Source organism: Microcaecilia unicolor, chromosome 9, assembly GCF_901765095.1.
Source record: "Microcaecilia unicolor chromosome 9, aMicUni1.1, whole genome shotgun sequence".
NCBI classification, from domain to species: domain Eukaryota; kingdom Metazoa; phylum Chordata; class Amphibia; order Gymnophiona; family Siphonopidae; genus Microcaecilia; species Microcaecilia unicolor.
In genome coordinates this window covers 194,480,086-194,503,186 of record NC_044039.1, presented here as the reverse complement: position 1 = coordinate 194,503,186, position 23,101 = coordinate 194,480,086, and the positions used below count along the sequence as shown (strand labels likewise).

Here is a 23,101-nt window from a genome sequence, read left to right as displayed (position 1 = left end):
CCAGCAATGCAAGCACATGGCAGCTATCTCCGACCTCTCCCGATTGTTTCCCCTGAGCAGAGTGAAACCAATTGGCTGCAGGAGGCAGGAGAGAAGCAGCAGCCTGCTCTGCTTGCTGAACCCGATCGGTACGGGTGGCAGAGAGGCTGCTGCTGCCATCCCTGCAAGCTGCCACCCTGTGGCAAATGCACTGAGTGCAACGTCTCCCTCCTCCTCCTCCTCCTCCCTTGCCCTGATTATCTTGAAGGCTAAATAACAGTTTACTGTACACACGACGTGCATCATCTACTCCATAGCCAAGACGCCCCAGTCAGCTAAGGAGCCCAGCTCAAGAGCTTTGAGCCCGGAGCTGGCACCGGTCCCGGAAAAGCCAGCACCCTTCACTGCACATCCTTAGAACAACGCTCCAACTCAGATCTGAGGTGCAATGGAAAGTGAAGCGCTTTGCTGAACTGGCGATGGGTTTTTTCCAAGCTGCCTGGATTTTCTGCTGCCTTTTCATTTCTCTTCAGGTTTCTGCCTCCCAAGGTGAGATGACGAATTTACTCTTTTCCAGGATTTTGCAAGAAGAGCATTCGTTTGCTCTGCTTAGATTTGTCCCTGAATATAGGCTGCTGAACACCTGCACATGACAATGTCGTAGCTCGAACATTGCTTATCTGGTGTATTTTTCCTGTCAGAATAATATTGTTTCTCAGTGCAGGCTGCATCTCTTCAGCTTAAGTTCCTTTTATTTCCTCGTGTCCTCTTTTGTTTGGGATATAGCTTTCGTGCCTCTCGTTTTTCTGAATGTGTGCATCATGCCACTATGCATTTCCAGGATAACTTTTCAAACTCACTATGCTTAAAAACACAAGATACCTGCCACGTGTATTCTCATAATATGTTTCATGCAATCATTTAAATTCCAGAGGATGAATGAATATTGGATGAATACAGTGCCTACGACTAAGTATAGCTCATGGCTGTGCACCATTGATTAATGAATATTGCTTCTTGTGGTTCAATCAGCATGGGATATCAGATTTATCTCTTTAACCACAAACCATTAGCAGCACACCATACATCTTGGCTGGGGTTGTTTTTTTTTCCATCCACAGCATATCATTTACAAAAATCCAAGTGAAGAATTCTCAACATAAGAAAATGACACAAACATCTATAGCCCGTGTTATAGAATAGAGAAAGGACTCAGGCATATGTTTCTTATTTATTATATTAATCGCTTAACTAGTTCGTACCCTAGCCAGATTCGCGGTGGAGACATTTTTGCCTTTCCGGCTTATGTTGCCTTTAAGAAATTTGTTACATTAAAGCAGGGTTTGAAGAGTTCACACCATTGAATTTAGAAACTGGATCATCAGCACATGCAGTCTGGAAGCATTTTAAATAATGCAGGTTGCAATCCTTTGTGGAAATGGCACTGCTATGTGATATTTTTGATGATAAGGTTTTAAAAAGCATGCTGCATCAGTGGTCATTATACTTTATTAGCATATAGGTAGATAAATCTCTTTTTTTTAATTCACACAATAGCAAATACTGTACTTGAGGAGGCTGCGGCACACAAGTGAGTTATTCATTTCATTACAGCTGCACTTTTACAGGGATGTCTCTACAATATAAGAACAAAAATATTAAATCTTATTTTTTATTTACTTCATTTATTTATTGACGTATTTAGCCCGCTCTACTACTACTACTACTACTACTACTTATCATTTCTATAGTGCTACTAGACGTACGCAGCGCTGTACACTTGAACATGAAGAGACAGTCCCTGCTCAACAGAGCTTACAATCTAATTAGGACAGACAAACAGGACAAATAAGGGATAAGGACAAAGGGTAGCAAGATTCCGGAATCCCAAAGAGTAGCAAGATTCCAGAACCCAAATAATAGCAAGATTCCGGAATCCCAAAGACTACTACTACTACTTATCATTTCTAAAGCGCTACTAGACGTACACAGCGCTGTACACTTGAACATGAAGAGACAGTCCCTGCTCGACAGAGCTTACAATCTAATTAGGACAAACAAAAGATAAGGGAATATTAAGGTGAGGATGATAAAAAAAAGGGTTCTGAACAAGTGAATAAGGGTTAGGAGTTAAAAGCAGCATCAAAAAGGTGGGCTTTTACCTTAGGTTTGAAGACGGCTACTGATAACACCCAGAATGGGTTACAAACTTACATGCACAATCAATAACAAACATTTAAAATGACATCATAATAAAAAATTACAATATAGAAAACCCAACACTTGTACTTACATCATACAATAAAGTTACAATGTACAGTAACAAATCTATAAAATCTAAGGTCAATGCCTAATCAAATAGCCAGGTTTTAGTGCATCTACGAAAATCCAAAAGATTATCAATATTCATAATAGATGATGGAGGACTAATTAAACAGAATTGAAAGATACTGTACGGCTGGCATTTCTGTCAGGTCGTGAGCTGATTACTTTCTGATAATAAGCACAGGTATGATTTAACTCAGTGGTGCCATCATCAGTGTACACTCTCCCCCAGATTCTTTAAAATTGGGTGCCCCAAACTGTACCTAGCGTGCAAATTAGCACACACAATTTATAGAATAAAGTTGGCTGTGCGTACAACTTAATTGAATAGTTGACTGTTCACTGGAGTTAACAACCAATTATTGACTTTAATTGGTGCTAATCAATTAGCAGTTGTAACATAGTAACATAGTAAATGACGGCAGAAAAAGACCTGCACGGTCCATCCAGTCTGCCCAACAAGATAAACTCATATGTGCTACTTTTTGTGTATACCTTACCTTGATTTGTACCTGTCCTTTTCAGGGCACAGACCGTGTAAGTCTGCCCAGCACTGTCCCCGCCTCCCACCACCGGCTCTGGCACAGACCGTATAAGTCTGCCCAGCACTATCCCCGCCTCCCGCCACCGGCTCTGCCACCCAATCTCGGCTAAGCTCCTTAGGATCCATTCCTTCTGTCCTTAATCACTGTTCTAGAAGCTGGGCATGCTAATTCTACCGCACTGAACTTTTGGGGAATGGGTGTGGGAGGGCCATGGGTAGTGTACCAGCACCTGTTTAACCAGTCAGCATCCGTTCTGACCGCTTAAATAGCACTAAATTTTGGGTGGTAGGAGTTAACTGTCACTAGTTAAGTTGAGTGGGATTGGGAGATAGCTGTGTTTCTGGGGTAACAGTTGGCAGGTATTGGAGCAATCAGAAGTTGAATATCGGACCAAACCCTGAGGCAGCAAATTGCGAAGCATGCCGCATGTAGGTGGAGGCGTCCGTGTTCTGCATTTTATGCAATGTTTGTTGGAAGATTTGCAAGTGATACAATGTAAAGCTGTAAAATGTTTTAAAGCATGAAGGTATAAGCTCAAAAGAATTTTCTACATAACAAAGAATAAGGTTTCATATGGTTGGAATACAAAAAGAAGTTTTGGATTGAATGTTGTTATAAATTGACTTAATGATTGAATAGCTGGGTTTAAGATCATTCATATAACTAGTAAAGTGAGAGCACTTTCACCAGCCTTTGAATGGTATAAGTGCCTACGATTAAAGTTAGATGAAAAACTGCGACTTACACTAGTCTATATATATAAAAGGCACCTCCAACGTTCCAATGAAGCCTCTAGCCGGAAACTTGAGGCGCCAGAGATATCCGGTTTGGCCTGCAGTCAGTGTAGCTCCTCCCTCGCGTCAAAACGCAATGACGTAGAGGGCGGGGCAGGCCTGCAGTAACTGTACCTCTGCCCTCGCATCAAAATGCGATGACGTAGAGGGCGGGGCGGGGAAGGCACAATGCACAAGTTCCACAGATTCAGTGACAGCAGCGGGGAGTCCCACACATTCAGTGACAGCAGCGGGGAGAGCGCTGCGAACTTTAATCACAAACTCGTAACCAAGTGACTGAGGGACGGAGGGAGGGAGAGGGGGGTGTGGAAATCAGAAGGGAGGGATGGAGGGGGGGGGGTCTGGAACTCGGGAGGGAGGGAGGGAGGATGGTGGTGGGGGGGGGGGGATTACCTTGCTAGCGCCCATTTCATTTTTATCCGAAACGGGCATTTCTCACTAGTATTTTATAATGACAGTTCCGCACAAAATTGCCATTATAGAATTCATACAACCAGGGCTTTTTTTGAGGGGGTACTTGGGGGTACTGAGTACCAGCACCTTTTTCCGTTGTCTGATAAAATTGACCCATGGAGCCCAAGTTTTAATAAAAGAGCTCAGGCTCTACACACCAATTTTGCCTTGTCATAGATTCTGTGACTGGTTGCATGGGGCCTGGCTATTGTGGGATGGGTCGCTCAGTGATCATCCCCACCCCTGAAGGGTGGCCTAGCATTTCAGTACCAGCACCTTTTTTGCTAGAAAAAATGCACTGCACACAACACACATCATCCTGGTGCTTCAGTTTTGGTGCTCTGCGTAGAATCTATCCCTTTGCCTCTGGGAACACTCTGCCTGATCTTTAGCTCATGGCATTAAGCGATGTCTGAGCTGCTCACGTCTGTGGGCTGAACCGACCCCAGATATTCAATGCCAGGGCATGGGTTGCTCTTAGCATCGAATATCCGGGTATCAGCGGTCACCCGGAAATTAGCCAGGCACTGGACGATATTCAGACCGGCGCCTGGTTAACTTTAGCACATAAAGGGGACCCTTTTACCAAACTGCGGGAAAAAGGGCCCTGTGTTGACGGCCCCCTGCCTGCAAAAGGTACCTGGCGGGGGAGGGCTGGCGTCAGCAGAAGGGGGGGGGGGGGTCAAAAGGGATGGGGGAGGGGCGCCGGGGGTGGTCAAAAGTGGTGGGGGGGTCAGCGGCGCCGGGCTGGGGGCTAAATGTGCCCCCCTACCTCGGGCTCTGGACCCCCCTCCCACCGAAGTCTGGTTACACTCCTGGCTGTGTCGCTCAGTGGGGTTTAACCAGGTAGGAGCCTTTCTTGCCCGGTTAAACCCTTTTGAACATTGGTCGGACAAGGTTTTGGCCAGAACTTATTTTTTAGGGTCCAACTTAATATCTGTTTTGAAGAAAGCAAAAGATCTAACTTACATTTAGCTCTGTTCATCAGCCAGAAGCAAATGTATCTACATTTCCAACTAGTTTAGAGATCATTTCCACATGTTTGCTGAGAATTACTGCCTCTGCATGACATTACTGGAGTATGTTAATTACCTGCTGTTACCTAAACTATTATTTTTGGACATGTGTCTCTCTCTTCTAGAAGTAGATTGCAGACCTGGCTGTCACTCAGTAAATGGATTCTGTGAAACTCCTGGAGAGTGCAGGTAATGAGACCTAAAAAGCTAAAAATGAACAATGGCTAGGGTAAAGAGAAAAGATGCTGATATTACATCATCAAATTTTAAATAATCTTATGAATAGTCCACAGAAGACTAACACATGTCAGTTCACACCGTAACAAGTAGGTATTTGATACCAGGCTGTTTTGGGATGGTGATTATGAAGATAAGCAAGGCACAACTGCATGTAGAGCCTTGAAAAATGCAGAAAATATGTCAGGACTGTTTATTGAAGGAGAGATATGCAGTTGTTGCAGGTTAGTTTATCTTAAGAAACAATCTTTTTATAGGTCTTATAATTTATAGTGTAAAAATCAATAACAAGGTAGTCCGATAAGCTGGCACCACTAGGATACCTAATTTAGGGACCCTTGTACTAAGTTGCAATATGTGCTAGCGCATGGTTACCGCAAGACGCAACGGGCGTGCGCAAACCATGGGCTAATAATTTTTACAATTTTTCTGGGAGGGGGGCATGCCGGGGGGGGGGGGGGGGGGGGTAGAGAGTGGGAATTTCTATGCTAATCAGTTAGTGCATCCGCATTGTCACGCTCTAAGGGGGTCTTTTACTAAGCCGCAGTAGCACTTTTAGCTCGTGGTAGAAATCAGCAGGCGGTAGCCGCCAGCTGATTTCTACCACGAGCTAACAATGCTACCGCAGCTTAGTAAAAGATCCTCTAACTGATTAGCATGTTATTAGCATGTGAGCCCTTGCTGCCAACAAAATAGATGGTGGTAAGGGCTCACACGCGAATTTTTGGAAATGCAACATTAGCGCATGGACATTATTTCAGAAAAAGGAAAATCAGCCATTTTCTGGCCACAGTAAAAATGGCCTTAGCATTTGGGAAAGACCAACATATGGGAGCACTATGGCCACTTTTTACCGCAGCTTTGTGAAAGGACCCCTTATAGAACAGTAGCGTTTATGCACAAAGGGACCCTTTTACTAAGGCGCGCCATGCGCAGGCCCATTTTTCAGCACGCCTGCAAAAAAGGTCCTTTTTTGCCGAAAATGGACATGTGGCAAAATAAAAAAATCAGCACACGTCCATTTTGGGCCTGATACCTTATCGCCACCCATTTTCATAGTGGTAAGGTCTCACATGTTAACCGGGCGGTAATCATTAAGATGCGTACACTACCGGTTACCGCCCAGTTAGCGCCATGCGATAGAAAATAGAAATGATTTTCTGCCGCACATTTTGGATGCGTGTCAAAATTAGAATTACTGCCCAGGGCACGCGGTAGCCGTGCGGTAGTTCTAATTTGACGTGCATTGAACGTGTGTAGGTGCCTATCACGCTTATTTTCGAAAGAGAAGGACGCCCATATTTTGACACAAATTGGGAGATGGGCGTCCTTCTCGCAAGGTCGTCCAAATCGGCATAATCGAAAGCTGATTTTTTGACACCCTCGACAGCTTTCCGTCGCGGGGACGACCAAAGTTCACAGGGTCGTGTTGGCAGGGTAGTGAAGGCGGGACTGGGGCATGATTAGGAGATGGTTGTCCTCAGCCGATAATAGAAAAAAGAAGGGCGTCCCTGACGAGCACTTGGCAAACTTTACTTGGTCCATTTTTTTCACGACCAAGCCTCAAAAAGGTGCCCCAACTGACCAGATGACCACCAGAGGGAATCGGGGATGACTTACCCTTACTCCCCCAGTGGTCACTAACCCCCTCCCACCTTAAAAAACAAGTTTAAAAATACTTTTTTGCCAGCCTCTATGCCAGCCTCAAATGCCATACTCAGGTCCATCGCAGCAGTATACAGGTCCCTGGACCAGTTGTAGTGGGTGCAGTGCACTTCAGGCAGGCGGACCTGGGGGGGGGGTGTTTGGGGGGGCTCAGCACCCAAGGTAAGGAAGCTATGCACCTGGGAGCAATTTCTGAAGTCCACTGCAGTACCCCCTAGGGTGCCCGGTTGGTGTCCTGGCATGTGAGGGGGACCAGTGCATTACAAATGATGGTTCCTCCCACGACCAAAGGGCTTGGATTTGGATGTTTTTGAGACAGTCGTCTTTGGTTTTCATTATCGCTGAAAACCGAGGACGACCATCTCTAAGGTCGACCTAATGTCAAGATTTGGGCGTCCCTGACCATATTATCGAAACAAAAGATGGACGTCCATCTTGTTTCGATAATACGCGTTGCCTCGCCCCTTCGCGGCACCGTCCTTAGAGTTGGGCGCCCTTAGAGATGGTTGTCCCCATTCAAAAATGTCCCACGCATCATAGTAAAAGTGTCCCATACAGGGCCGGTCTTAGGGCGAGGCGACCGAGGCAGCCGCATAGGGCCCCGCGCTCAAGGGGGCCCCGCGCGGCACGCCTGGGGTCGCCCCGCCTGCTGCTCCCACCCCCGACGATCGATCGCTGTAATGTAATAAAGTTGAGAAGCGCCGAGTAGCAGGCAGTGCCTCGCATCTGCCCTGCTAAAAATCTCCTGCACGTCGTCGGGCCGGCCTTCCTGCATTAAGTCCCGCCCTCCTTTGAGGTAATAGGCTCTTCCCGCATTAAGTCCCGCCCTCCTCTGAGGTAATAGCCTATTACCTCAGAGGAGGATGGGACTTAATGCGGGAAGAGCCTATTACCTCAGAGGAGGGCGGGACTTAATGCAGGAAGGCCGGCACAACAACGTGCAGGAGATTTTTACTAGCAGGGCAGACGCGAGGCTCTGCCTGCTACTCGGCGCTTCTCAAGTTTTTTTTTAAGTTAGTGGGTGCAGCAGGGGAAAAGAGTTGGTAGGTGGGTCGGGTCAGGGGGGGGGACTCAGATGTGAGAAGGGTGTGGGATGGGGGTTCTCAGTTGGGGGGAGGGGGTAAGGGGGACTCAGATGTGAGAAGGGTGTGGGATGGGGGTTCTCATTTGGGGGGAGGGGGTAAGGGGGACTCAGGTGGGAGAAGGGTGTGGGATGGGGGTTCTCAGATGGGAGAAGGGGGCTGGAACTGGGGTTTGAGAAGGGGCCATATGGGAAATGGGGGCCATGCATGGGGCTGGTGGGAAAATGGGGCATGCGTGGGTCAGGTGGGAGAATGGTTCTGGGGCTGAAAAGGGGGGGCTCTAATACAAGACATGTGGATGTAGGGGGCTGGAACTGGGGGCTGAAAAGGAGGGTAGGTGGGATAAGGGGTCTAGTACTGGGACTGGATGCTGAAAAGGGGCAGGGGCTGAAACTGTGGGTACTAGGGGCTGAAAAGGAGATAGGGAGAAGTGGCTGGGGCTGAAGCTTGGACTGGTGAGAGAAAAGGGCTGGGGACGGGTTGAAACTGGGGGCTGAAAAGGGGACAGGGAGGAGTGGCTGGGGGCTGAAGCTCGGGACTGGTGGGAGAAAAGGGCTGGGGCTGAAACGGGGGACTGGTGGGATAGTGGGGCTGGAACTGGGGGCTGAAAAAAAGGGGCAGAGAGAGGGGCAGATCCTGGATGGAAGGGGGAGCGAAAGGGAGGGCAGACCCGGATGGATGGGAAAGGGAGGGTAAATGGTGGATTGAAGGGGCAGAGAGAAAGGGCAGACAGTGGATGGAAGGGATAGAAAGGGCAGACAGTGAATGGAAGGGGCAGAGATAGACGTGCACAAAAGGGGCAGGGAGAGAGGGCAGACATTGGATGAAGGGGACAGCAGAGAGGGCAGACACTGGATGGCAGAGAGAGAGCAAAGACAGATGCTGGATGGAAGGAAGACAGTGAAAAGAAGATGAGGAAAGCAGAAACCAGAGACGACAAACTGTAAATAAAATATATATTTTTATTTTTTTGCTTTAGGATATAGTATTGTAGCTGTGCTAATAAATGTTTATAATAGAACATGTAAATAAGGTAATCTTTTTATTGGACTAATTTTAATACATTTTGACAAACTTTCAGAGAACAAAGCCCCCTTCCTCAGGTCAGGATAGGATACTTTAACAGCTCTATACTGTATTGACCTGAGGACGGAGGTTTTGGCCTCTGAAAGCTAAATGTATTAGTCCAATAAAATGCTATTATTTTATTTTCTATATTTGTTTTATTTCTATTTGTTAATTTGTAAAGTGGTGATTGGTATTTGTTAGGTTTTTTTTTCAAATTTACATCTGTTGTCTTTATATTTTGCACAGTACTAGGGCACATTTTCTGTTTCTGTGGTGTTGTATTGTATGCAGAGTCTGGCATCTTGGGGGTTCAGTTTAATTTTTGTCTAAATAGAAAGTTTAAATATTACTACTTATTCTATAGTGGATTAGGGTGTATCTGTGTTTGTGAAAAAGACATGGTTTTCAGTTGGCATTGACTGTGTAGGATCGACAAGCCCTGGAGCTGGGGGCCTTGGAGCTCGGAGAGAGGGGTGGCCGGCTCTGGAGTTAGGGTGGGGGTGGAGCTAGGGTGGGGCGGAGTTAGGGTGGGGCAGGGCTAGGGTGGGGCCCTGTCAAATTGGTCTGCATAGGGCCCCGCACTTGCTAAGACCGGCCCTGGTCCCATAATTGGTTCCAATAATTGGCAGTCTTGAGTGTAAGTCAGGGGTTCTGAACCCAGTCCCATGGGCATTCCTACCCAGTTGTGTTTTCTGGATGCCCACAATAAATGTGCATGAGATAGACCTGCATACAGTGAAGGCAGTACAGACAAATTGATCTCATGTGAGTATCCTGAAAACCTGACTGGCTAGGTGTGTCCCAAAGATTGGGTTGAGAACCTCTATGCAAGTGCTAGGCGCCATTCTATAAACTGTGCCTAGATCATTTCGTGTGGATCTGTCAGGGGGCTTATATGTAGGTGGCATAATGGCCATGTCATCAAGCGACAGGTGCAACGTATATAATACTATCAATTATGCTCATTGCATAGTGCCCGTAGGGACGTCCACTTATGCCAGCCATTGATCTACCATAGGTAGACATCCCTAACTGTTGTTCTGCCAACACAGATCTGTACTAATCCTATATAATAATTCTCACCATCAATGTTTTAAAGTAGCTGCCTGAGTCCGTGGCTCCTGAGCTAGGCTCCGTAGCCAGGCTGACGTCACTCACAGCTGATTCCCAGGCAGGGGGAGGAGTAGGGAAACACACGTGTTTCCCTACTTCTCCCCCTGCCTGGGAATCAGCTGTGATTGCGCCGCTCCCTGCAACACGACAAGCGCGGCACCGCAGACAACCTCCCCCCTCGGTACATCACCCAAGCCCCCCCCGAACACATCAACACCCCCCCCCTGGGCACCACCCAAGCCCCTCCCCCCAAGCACATCAACCCCCCCCCCAGGTACCACCCAAGCCCCCCCCAGGCACATCAACCCCCACGCCACCCGCAGCTGCCAGTTCAAGACCACAACTCCCTCCCTCCGATTTGCAAAGACCCCCTCCCTCCGATTTCCAGACCCCCCCTCGGAGTTCCTGACCCCTGGACCCCCCTGCCGCGACCCTCTCGAGCCCCCCTTCCCGCCGACAACCCTCCCCCGCCGCCATCGCGTATCTGTGCTGGCGGGGGACCCCAACCCCCGCCAGCTGAAGTCCTCTTCTCGGCCATGCGGCGTGGACAAATGACGTGATCAAGTTGGAATCTGTTTGTGTGCGTGCGTCTGACGTTATTCTATAATGTCTTTAACGCACCCTGGAGCGGTTATATAATTGGTGGTATGTGTGTCCCTTTGTGACACCTAAAATGAGGTGCCAATTTAAAGAATTGCTGCCTAAGATAATCTTTCTTTACAGTTTATTCTAACATCATGGACTTTGCCAATACTCGCAAACGTGCATTAGAACTGTCTTGCATTGTAGAAATCACACTTTTACAGAAGCCGATTATCCAGTGTTACATGCGCTGTTTAAATACAGTAATAGTAATAATATTCCACTTGTTAAAATGTTGTTTCAGGTGTCAGCCTGGCTGGCAAGGACCTTTCTGCAGCCAGTGTGTGCCTTTTCCAGGCTGCTTGCACGGCAGCTGCACCAAGCCATGGCAGTGCATTTGTGAAGCAGGATGGGTGGGCAGCCTTTGTGACACAGGTTTGCCCATTCCTTCATTTTTTTGTGGAGCCACAGATTCTGCAGGATGAAACTGCAGGGATAGCATGCCATCTGGTGTTTGAAGTTTGCTATGGCTTGACTTTGATGTCCCCTTGGGAGGGAATTGTAAAAGGAATGAGGAATGAGCTGTTCATATAAATTATGCACTCTTTGTTTTTAATTATCACTGCCCCCCACCCAGACCAACGGAGACCGATTTTCAGACCATGGGAGAGACTGGCTAATGCCACAGTCAGCGCTCTTTCAGGTGGCCAGCATTAAATATCCGGTTTATTTTTGGCCAGTTTCAAGATAACCAGCTAAGTCAATGCTCAGACTTCGCCGGTTATCTTGAAACTGGCCAAAGATATTCTATGGCTTCACGCAGCCAAATATGGCCACTAAACTCACTTTAAAAACTGGCAGATAGCCGGTTATATCATGCAATATAACTGGGAATCCACTAGCTGCTAACTGGGGATATTCAGCGGGGGATATCCAGTTATCCCCTTTTGAATATCGACGGATAGCTGGTTAAGCACTAATTAACCAGTCAGCAGCCGTTCTGACTAGTTAAATAGAGCTGAATATCTGGAGGAGGGGGAATGGTCATTGCTTCCATTTTTTTTTAAAGTAAATATGATAGAAATCTTCCTGCTGGTGAGAGGCTTTCTATCTAACTTCCAGTTTTGCGTTCATTAATGGTCCCAGTTTTATCTCATGTTGACCTGTTGTTCCGGAGCTTGGTTTAGTACCTCACATCCATATCGTCTCTGCATATCTACCTCATTATTCGTAGAACATTGCTTTCCTCTGACACTTCTCTGTTGCTACCTCCGCTAAGATTATATTTTAAGCTCTCAGTTCCTCACACCTTGTTTGCAGAAAAGGATGCTGGTTCATTGCAGACCTGCGATGTGGCAGTGTTTTGAAGCAGGGCTGTTGCAATGTGGCATGAATTTTCCAAATGCTGCATGTTCCTTAGAGCAGCGATAAGTTGTGCAGGACATCATGTTTAATTATCAGTTAAGCTGGTCATTTTTGAAGCTGGACATTTTCCGTCCAATATTTAGAACCATTTAACCGGTCAGGAACAGCACCTGGCTGGTTAAATGGTACTTAGCTGGCTATCCGGTGATATTCAGCAGGAGATAGCTGGCTGTCTCCCGCTGAATATTGCTGTTTAGCGCTTAGCATATAGCCGGTTATATCTCGTGATAAAAGTAGTTATCCGCCAATTTTCAGAGCATTGCCAGCTAAGTTTGGCAGCCAAATATGGCCATGTAAATAGCTGGAATATCTTTGGCTAGTTCAAATTTAACCGGCTAGCACTGAATACTGACTTGGCCGGTTAAGTTGGAACTGGCCAAAATTAAATCGGATATTCAATGTCATTGGAATCAGTCCAGCATTGAAAATCCAGACTCACCGCTGACCACGGGAAGCAGCCCAGCTTCCTCCCATAGTCTGAATATCGACCCCTTTCTTGTCTGGTTTACTTGAGTGGAGGCCATATTTATGTACTAAGCAATTTTGATAGGAGCAGAAAAGTATTCACCCTAATTTTGAATAACTTCTGCCTTCTCTTGAGTTTCTTTATAGAGCACAATCAAGATATTGGGGGGGGGGGGGGGGGGGTAAATTTTTGGCATGGTTTAAGCAGGCAGGAAAGTCTCTTGCCTACTTAAACCATGCTGAATGGCTGCAGCAGTCCAGACTCAAGTTGGGGAGAAGCCACCAGATAATGCATGTTTATGTTTATTCCACACTTGATATACCACAGGGGCAGACTGACAGTGACCTGGGCCACAGGTAGAAATGGTCATTGGGCCCCCACAGGCCCCTTCCACCACCCCCATCTTTGTTTCCAACACTCCCCTACACACTACAGCCCCCTGGGCCTCTCTTGAAGAGTCCTGGTGGTCTACTGACCTTGGGGGTCAGGAAAGAACCCCACTCTTTCCTGCCCATCGCCGCTACTCTACCTGGCACCTCCTGTTTTTCATAATGGCTGCTGGGACTTCCTGAGGCAGTTTTGTGGGTCTCGGCAGTCTCATGAGACTGTCGCAGGAAGTTTTGGCAGCCATTTTGAAGATGCAATGGTACCGGACAAAGCAGAGGATAGGAAATAGTGGGGTTCTTTCCTGCCCCTGAAGAGGCCATTAGACCACCAGGGCCCTTCAAAGTAGGCCTGGGGAGGGCCTTTTGATGCTTGAGGAACTGTAGTGTGAAGGGGGGGGGAGAAAGGCACTGGGCTCCCCCAGACCCTCTGGGCTCTTGAGCACTGCCCGGCTGCCTGTTTGGTCAGTCCACCCCTGGTATACCACCTTTCTGTAGATACAGTCAAAGCAGGTACTTTTTCTGTCACTAGTAGGGCTCACAATCTAAGGTTATTTGTACCTGGAGCGCTGGAGGGTTAAGTGACTTGCGCAGGATCAAAAGGAGCTGCAGTTGGAATCAAACCCAGTTCCCCAGGATCTCAACCCACTGCACCAACTGTTAGCCTACTCCTCCACTCCAGGGCAATGAAGGGTTAAGTGACTTGCCCAGGGTCACAAGGAGCTGTGGTGGGAATCAAACCCAGTTCCCCAGGATCTCAACCCACTGCCCCAACTATTAAGCAGCAGTGGGAACTGAACCCAGTTCCCAAACCCACTGCGCTAACCTTTAGGCCACTCCTCCACTCTACCGGCACTAGCCATATTCAGTGCCACTGCCTGCATAGTTACAGAAGCAGGTAGGACTGCACAAGAGGCAGTCCGATCTTTACCTGCTTAGCTATGTGGGTCCCTACATAACATCCGGGTTGACTGGCATTGAATATCTGGACTTATTTATACCCATGGCTGTCACTGCCATGGGCTGAATATTGGCCACTTGGAAGAAACTTCTATAAATGGTGCCCAAAGCTAAGTGCCAAAAAAACTGGGCGCTAAGCTAGTATTTTCATAATGGCAGAGTCGGGCGCCAAATCTGTTATAGAATGCTAACGCAACTGCGCAGTTATGCATCAAACTTTAGATGTGACCACTTACTACCATGTCTATGGCTGGGGTAAACGCTGGTACCTAAAAATACGACTATTCTATAAAAAGCGCACTGATGTAGGTGTAAGGGCCATACCCCGCCCATGCTCCTCCCACATAGAATAGCGCCTAAGTGCAGTGTGGCACTCTATTTCAGCTCCGTTTTGGTGCCTAACATCTATTAACTCCCATTGTCATTCCGAAGGTATGGCAACTAATTTGCACCTAACTTTAGGTGTCATCCCCCGAGTTTTATACAAGTTGCTAAAAATGGCACATGCAAATGTGGGTGGCATGCCCGGTTTGCACGCACACTTTAATTGAATAGTGAGCTAATTAGTGCAGATAATCGGCTTAACAAACAATATTGGCGCTAATTACATTTAATTAAAATATGTGCACATAAATTTAGGTGCAGGCTCCACGCCTACGTTTTTTCACGCAAGTTCAGAAAAGGAGCACAGAAATGAGAGGGTCATTGGCAGAACGGGAGCATTCCTAAAATTTATGCGGGTAGTTATAGAATAATGGGCATAGTTAGTATAAATGGCCGTGGGTAAATTTAGGTGTGATTCCCAGGCATAAGCGCTATTCTACAATCTGCGCCTAACTTTAATCGTGGTTTATAGAATAGTGCTTTTTTGGTGCTGATTTTTGGGGTGTCATATATAGAATTCACCCCCATTTGTAGAATTCCCCCATTGATGTTTATTGCTGAACCTGCTATCAGGCACTGTAATTTGGTACAGCTGATACCCTGCTTTCCACCCATTTTCATGTCCTTTCTCCCAATCCAATTCTTTTCAATGATTGCTGATGGTACTGTGTTTGTTGTCTTCCCAGCTGCTTTATGTTATTATGCAAAATGATTTTTCCTCTACAATGTCCTGATTGCACACTTTTTAATGAAGTACTCTGAAATGCAACTGCAAGCGTAATGCATTTTAAACTGAGATGGTATTACAAAGTTCCTTTTATCCAACAATAAGTTTTGCAAAGTGAAGTGTATAATCCTTCTGAGAACTTTTTCACATCTGTCCTTATTTGTATTAAAATTGACTGTATCTATTCTGTCAATGCAGATGTTCATCCCTGTTCTGCAAAGCCTTGTGCTAACGATTCAACCTGCATAGAGACAGGGGATGGTGGATACATCTGTTTGTGCGCCCAGGGGTTCACTGGAAAAAACTGCCAGCTTAAAAAAGGACCTTGTTTCATCAATGGGTTAGTGCCAATTTCAGATATCTCACTCTTTACCTGAGCAAACTGTTCTATTGCATATTCACATTTTGAATCACTTTTCAAAAACGGGATCTTTTTAACATTGCACTACGCTTTAGAGATGAGGCTCAGCTGGTGTCTTCTGTCACTTTAAGGGAGTAAATTTGTAAGAAACTAGAACATTTAGAAAAGCATTTTACATGCTCAGGAAAGGGCACTTCCAAAATTGCCCTTTTATATACACATAATAGCAGAATCAGCACTTGTGCATCTATCTCATAAAATACATTCATATGCACTGATTTTTACCAACACGCACATGCATAACGTTCAATGGCGTTCTTATGTCAGCTGCCACCTGGGGTGGATCACTGTTGTGCACCCTCATGGTGCATCACCCCCCCCCCCAGCGCATCACCTTCTGGGGGTACAGGGAGCAGTCACGCGGCTGTCGTCTCCGCCGGTTCACTGCCTCGGAACAGGAAGTAACATCAGAGGACGCAGGTTCCCTGCCTCGGAACAGGAAGTAATGTCAGAGGAAGCACCCCCCTGCAGCGTGCACCTGGGGCGGACCGCCCCACCCTTGGTACGCCACTGATAAAGTTACTCCCGCCTTGAGGCAGATGTGACTTTGTACAGGAGCTGTGGGAAGGCTATGATGCAAAGGTCCAAAGGAACATGTATTTATAAAACAGGTGTGACCTGTAGGCTTTTGTGCAATGACAGCCTCACTGCTCCTTTATAAAATTTCTTTTTTTTTGGTGAATATGGTGCAATTTCAAACCTCACAGGAAATTTGTTTGAAACCTCAGTGGTAAATGCAGGGGGTGTGTCAACTCTACCCATTTCTTCTTGTTGCTGCCATGCAATCAGTGCCGTAGCGAGGGCTAATGACACCCGGGGCGGGTCGCCGCTGCGCACCCCCCCCAGGTGCAGCACGGTGCGACCCCCCCCCCTGCGGTGCACCCCTTGGACCGCAAGCCCCCCCCCCCCCGGACCGCATTCTTACCTGCGGGAGGGCAGATCCGCCCCGAGTGCACGTTACTTGTTTCGGGGCAGAGGGAGCAGGGAACTAGCGGGGCTGGCACCCCCTGAGCGCATGCACCCGGGGCGGACCGCCCCTCCCACCCCCCCCCCCCCCTTCCTACGCCACTACATGCAATTTTTTTGGACCAGTGCACCACTGTCTCCCATGGGGACAGTCATGCCAATAAAGCTATGTGACAGTCTTCTTTTTTCATTTCCTGCAGACAGAAAATGCTTTTATCTGCAACTTTGTTTAGTTGGGGTAGGGTTACCATTTTTGTTCCCCCCATAAACAGGACACATGTCCTGCCCCACCACATCCCCACCCCGCCTCCGTCACACCCCCTAAGGGTGTCCTATCCTCACCTCCCCTTACCTTACTGTACTGCCTTGGTGGTCTAGTGACTTCTTCAGGGCAGGAAAGAAGTCTTGCTTCAGAAGTCTGGCTGCAGACTGTCTTGCTTCCTACCGTATCGGCGCCGATTCAAAATGGCCGCTGAGAGTGACCTTGCGAGACGTCTGCAGAAGTCTCGTGAGGCCGCCGCTTCAACTCTCGGTGGCCATTTTGAATTGGCGCCGGGACCACAGGCAGCAAGAGACAGTCTGGAGCCGCTCCAGGCAGGAAAAAGGGGGCTCTTTCCTGCCCTGAAGAGGTTGCTAGATCACCAAGGCAGTAAAGTAAGGTAAGGGGAGGGGAGGATAGGACACCACTAGGCCCGCTCGCCCACCAGCCTGCCTGTTTGTCCGTAAATCCGGACAAATGGGCAGGCTGGGAAAACCCACCCAGTTGCCCAGCCGTGTCCTCAAAAAGAGGATGTGTCCAGGTAAAACCGGACATATGGTAACCGTAAGTTGGGGCAGCTTCTTAATTGGAACAAAATACACAAGTCCCGAAGTGTCCCAATTAACCGGAGTCTACTGTATTGGGGATGCCCAGGCATCCAAAGCACCCACAGAACCGGTGCCTATGCCTGCAATAAAAAGAGTGTTAATGCATGTTAGTATGTGTTAAGGTAATAACTCTTTATAATACTCCTAATATATATATATATATATATATCTATATCTATATCTATATCTATATATATATATATATATATATATATATATATATATATATAATTTTTGGTATTATTGTGCATTGTGTATCAGTACCTATATTTATTTAGATATGTTGTTTTTGATTTAGAGTGATATTGTCTGAGTTGTTATATTTACATCTGCACATCTTGAATTCATTCTAGACTTTTTGACCCCATTTTGGTTATCAGCACCACTGAAGCATTATTTTGCCTTTCTATTTGTTGCTTCAGTTACCATTACTCCTAGCAACTCATTATTGTGTACATTTTTAAAAACTCATTTCTACTGTAGTTAGTCTCTGGGAACAGCCATGATAAAATTGAAGCCCCTTTTTGCATAGGGGATTCATGTGCAAAATGGAAGGTCCAGGTTAAGAGATTCACAATTTCACTGATATTTTATAAACGGCTCTTCTGAATGCAGATCCTTCTGCAAAATATGTATAAGGACACCAGGAAATGCACATATGTTTGCTGGCATACAGAACAGGAGCAGCAATTTTGCAAAACTCTACGCTGCAAGCAAGGGTGGCATCATTTGGCAGCTTTCATCTACAAGTTCTGGCACTGATACATGGAAATGGCAATTTTGCAACATCCATGTGCATTTGCTGTCATTTATTTATTTATTTGTTACATTTATATTCCACATTTTCCCACCTATTTGTAGGCTCAATGTGGCTTACATAGAACCGGAGAGGTGTTACAGACTCCGGTGTATATATATAGCACCTTTTGTCACATTCTTTACACTGGATGACATATACTATATTGGAAGATGAGCAAGTGAAGGATTCCTTTATGTTGAATATTTTTCCTTTGTGAATATTTTATCTGTATAGTTGCCCCTTTTCACAAAACTGTACCTATTTCCAGCAAAGTTGCCAACTTTTTTTCTTGCTTTTCATTAAAAAAAGTTCACAATTAAGGGTACTTACTACAGACCTGACTGAAATGAGCACGTTCATGAAACCTAGTACAGTTAATAAGTACAATTTTCTATACAGGTACCAGTGCTGTCCCTAATGGGCTCACAATCTAAGTAGTATAGTATATAAGTAGTATACATTGTACCAAGCCCCCTCCCTACACATCTTCAAATCCTTGCTCAAAGCCCACCTCTTCAATGTTGCTTTCGGCACCTAACCTTTATACCTTTCAGGAAATCTAGACTGCCCCTATTTGACTGACTGTACATTTGTCCTTTAGATTGTAAGCTCCTTTGAGCAGGGACTGTCCTATGTTAAATTGTACAGCGCTGCGTAACCCTAGTAGCGCTTTAGAAATGTCAAGTAGTAGTAGTAGTAGTAGTACGTACGCCTTAAAACTGGTGCAAAAGCCGATATGGAAATTTGCTTAAATTAACGTGTCTTCTCATTTTGTAAAATAGGAAATACCTGGACATCTACACTTTCTGTAATCGCCTTTGTCATGTGTATTCAATCCACGCATACACGCACACAGAGATGCTTCTAAAATGGACTCCAATACATATCAAATTGCTTTCCATAGACTATTTGACCCCTGGTTTTAATAGCATCGCATATATTGCATCAGTAGTGAGGTCCCATTCCATTTTTGATCATTGGTAAAACTGTTGGCAATATGGCTGCTCCTAGGGGTTCAATGGAATTGCTAGGGAGCAACTTGAATATCAAAAATGGTTGACAAAGTATGTTATTACTTACTATGCATACCTTCATAATGTTACACAAAGGGTATATATAGAGTGATATTTTTAAGAATAACAATGATAAATGGATTTTCACACTGAATTTATTTTCTGCTGTTTATGAACCCCTCTTCCTGTTTTTCTGTTCTATCCTAGCTCTCCTTGCCAGAACGGAGGAACTTGTGTGGATGGTAATGGTTTTGCACCTTATGCCTCTTGCCTGTGTCTTCCTGGTTTTACAGGTAATTTTTGTGAATTGGATGTTGATGATTGTGAACCCAATCCATGTGAAAATGGAGGCACTTGCACAGATATTGGCTTAGGCTTCAGGTGCCATTGCTCCGTTGGCTTCACCGGCGAGTCTTGTAGTCAACGCGTGGACTTGTGTGGCAGCAACCCCTGTGAAAATGGAGGAACATGTCATGAGCATCCAGAGAGAGGATTTCAATGCACGTGTAAGCCAGAATTTGTGGGGAAAACCTGCGACTATCCCAATGGAAACACGAGCCTTTATGCAGTGAATGCGGGCAGGAGACCAGCACACACTTACAATATGCCTCCAAGTGCCCGTCGCAAATCAGTGCAGCACCAGGAACATGAGGTCTTGAAGATCACCGTTAAAGAAACCATCCAGCACACAGACCCCTTACTCAGCAGAAGTCAAGTGATTTGCTTCATTGTTCTGGGCTTGCTCACGTGTCTTGTTGTGTTGGGCACAACGGGGATTGTGTTTTTCTCTAAATGTGAAATGTGGCTTGCTAATGCTAAATATAGCCACCTTTTGCACAAGAAGAAAAACTGCCTCATGAAATCAAAGAATGGTGAGGACCTTTCAGTTAACATTATTTTCCCAGAGAAGATCAAACTGACTAATTACAGCAAAACCTACACTGCTATTTGAGCTGTTTCAGAAGCCCTGGAAGCAGTGTACTAGAACAAGAAAAATGGTATTTGTTATGGGGATCTTTTTCGTAGAGTGCAGTAAAGTTTTGCACTTACCACAAAAATGAATCAAAGGTGGATGCAAAGCCCGTGCACTAAAATTTGGGGGTGTTCCTATTATTTTCCCACAAAGTTATTCCACACAAAAATACTTACAGATAGGGCAAATGCATTTACCGTCTCCTGTTTAAGAATCGGTAGGTACATCCACGCTATCGGTACCAGTGACAACTAGAGTGTGCTAAATTATCAACCACCAGCTCCAGCGGGGAGTTCATGTTTATTCCCTGTCCATAATGGTAATAGTAATGGTGCTTGTAATCTGCCATGTCCCATCAACAGGTTCAAAGCAGATAACACAAAATACAGATTCCAAATGAGAAATAATTTAAAAAAAAAAAGGGAAGCAGAAGCTATAAAAAGAACTGAAGCCTAACAAAATAACAAATAAGTCTTCAGTTGATTCCGAAATAAATACATAAGAAGAAATTATCCTTATCTCAACAGGCAGAGAACACCATGCCGAAACTGCCTGATAGGGAAAGGAAGACAATAAAGACTTTTTTTTTTAATTTAACTTTAACAAAACAGGAAAATAGTCCAAGCCAGATTCCACAACTCATGATGAAAAGGAAATAATGGAAAAGTGAACGAAGAGAATAAGTATTCTGGACAAGTGCCTCTGTCCGTTTCCTGCCCTACAACACGGTAAGCAGTTAGCACATGAATTAGCCAGTGCGGTAACAGATACCACAGCCATAGCCTAACAGTTACTGCACACTAATTCACACATTAGGAGGGCAATTCTCAGACAGAGTGCCTTTATTTAGGTCCTTGAAGGCACCAATTAGGAGCCTCTTCTTCTGCAAAGAAAATGTAGGCACTCAGTTTCTTTTATAGTAATATGTATCTTTAAAATCAAGCATGGTACCGGGAGGGTGGCCAATGTAACGCCAATTTTTAAAAAAGGTTCCAGAGGAGATCTGGGAAATGTATAGACTGGTGAGCCTGACGTCGGTGTCGGGTAAAATGATAGAGATTATTATAAAGAACAAAATTACTGAGCTTATTCAAAAGCGTGGATTAATGAGACAAAACCAGTATGGATTTAGTGAAGGGACATCTTGCCTCACTAATCTATTACATTTCTTTGAAGGGGTGAACAAACATGTGGATAAAGATGAGCTGGTCGATATTGTGTATCTGGATTTTCATAAAAGACTCCAGAGGAAATTGGAGAGTCATGGGATAGGAGGTAGCGTCCTAATGTGGATTAAAAACTGGTTAAAAGATAGAAAACAGAGAGTAGGGTTAAATGGTCAGTATTCTCGATGGAGAAGGGTAGTTAGTGGGGTTCCCCAGGGGTCTGTGCTGGGGCCACTGCTTTTTAACATATTTATAAATGATTTAGAGATGGCAGTAACTAGTGAGGTAATTAAATTTGCTGACGACACAAAGTTATTCAAAGTCGTTAAATCGCGGGAGGATTGTGAAAAATTACAAGAGGATTTTACGAGATTGTGAGACTGGGCATCTAAATGGCAGATGACATTTAATGTGAGCAAGTGCAAAGTGATGCATGTGGGAAAGAGGAACCCAAATTATAGCTACATAATGCAAGGTTCCACATTAGAAGTCGCCGATCAGGAAAGGGATCTAGGCGTCATCATCGATGTTACGTTGAAACCCTCTGCTCAGTGTGCGGTGGCACCTAAGAAAGCAAAGAGAATGTTAGGTATTATTAGGAAAGGAATGGATAACAAAAATGAGGATGTTATAATGCCTTTGTATTGCTCCATGGTGCGTCTGCACCTTGAATAGTGTGTTGAATTCTGGTCACCTTATCTCAAAAAAGATATAGTGGAATTGGAAAAGGTACAGAGAAGGGCATCAAAAATGATAAAGGGGATGAGGATGACTTCCCTATGAGGAAAGGCTAAAGTGGCTAGAGCTCTTCAGCTTGGAGAAAAGACGGCTGAGAGGAGATACAATAGAGGTCTATAAAATAATGAGTGGAGTGGAATGGGTTGACGTGAATCGCTTGTTTAATCTTTCCAAAAATACTATGACTAGGGGGCACACAATGAAGCTACAAAGTAATAAATTTAAAACAAACTGGAGAAAATGTTTCTTCACTTCACATGTAATTAAACTCTGGACTTCGTTGCCAGAGAATGTAGTAAAAGCAGTTAGCTTAGCAGGGTTTGATAAAGGTTTGGATGGCTTCCTAAAGGAAAAGCCCATAGACCATTATTAAAATGGACTTGGGGAAAATCCACTGCTTATTTCTAGGATAAGCTGCATAAAATGTATTGCACTTTTTTGGGAACTTGCTAGGTATTTGTGACCTGGATTGGCTACTGTTGGAAACAGGATACTGGGCTTGATGGACCTTTGGTCTGTCCCAGTATAGCAACACTTATGTTATATCTTATGTTATAAGGTAGCGTGTAAGTGCTGACATGTAAACGTGAAAGGGATGCACATGTGGATGGCGAATGGGCACGGTGCCAAATTATGTGTATAATTTATAGAATTCTATAATGTACATGCACTGCACTGTGCACTTAGGTGCACAAACTTACATCAGCCATAGACCTGGCATAACTGGTCTCGTCTAAATGGTCCAGGGCAGAGGGAGCAGGGAACCAGCGGAGCCGACAGGCGCGTGGCCACTCTCTGCACCCCTCCAGCGGCGTGCACCCGGGGCGGACCGCATCTACCGCCCCACCCTTGGTACGCTGCTGATAGCACCTATCATCTCACCATTTTATGAATCTACCCCATTATGTAAGACTAGTAAAAAAGGCCCGTTTCTTAAGGCAAGGAAATGGGCGC

At 45.5% G+C, this 23,101-nt stretch overlaps 1 protein-coding gene across 1 annotated transcript; it reads left to right on the top strand.

Annotated features, from left to right (window-relative positions):
* The first annotated feature begins 305 nt into the window (after window positions 1–305).
* DLK1 (delta like non-canonical Notch ligand 1) lies at window positions 306–21,201 on the top strand. The gene is made up of 5 exons (XM_030215487.1): window positions 306–528; window positions 5,238–5,301; window positions 11,164–11,294; window positions 15,403–15,544; window positions 19,478–21,201. The coding sequence occupies exons 1-5, from the start codon at window positions 459–461 to the stop codon at window positions 20,220–20,222; spliced, it is 1,152 nt and encodes a 383-aa protein (XP_030071347.1). The 5' UTR covers window positions 306–458; the 3' UTR covers window positions 20,223–21,201.
* The last annotated feature ends 1,900 nt before the right edge of the window (window positions 21,202–23,101 follow it).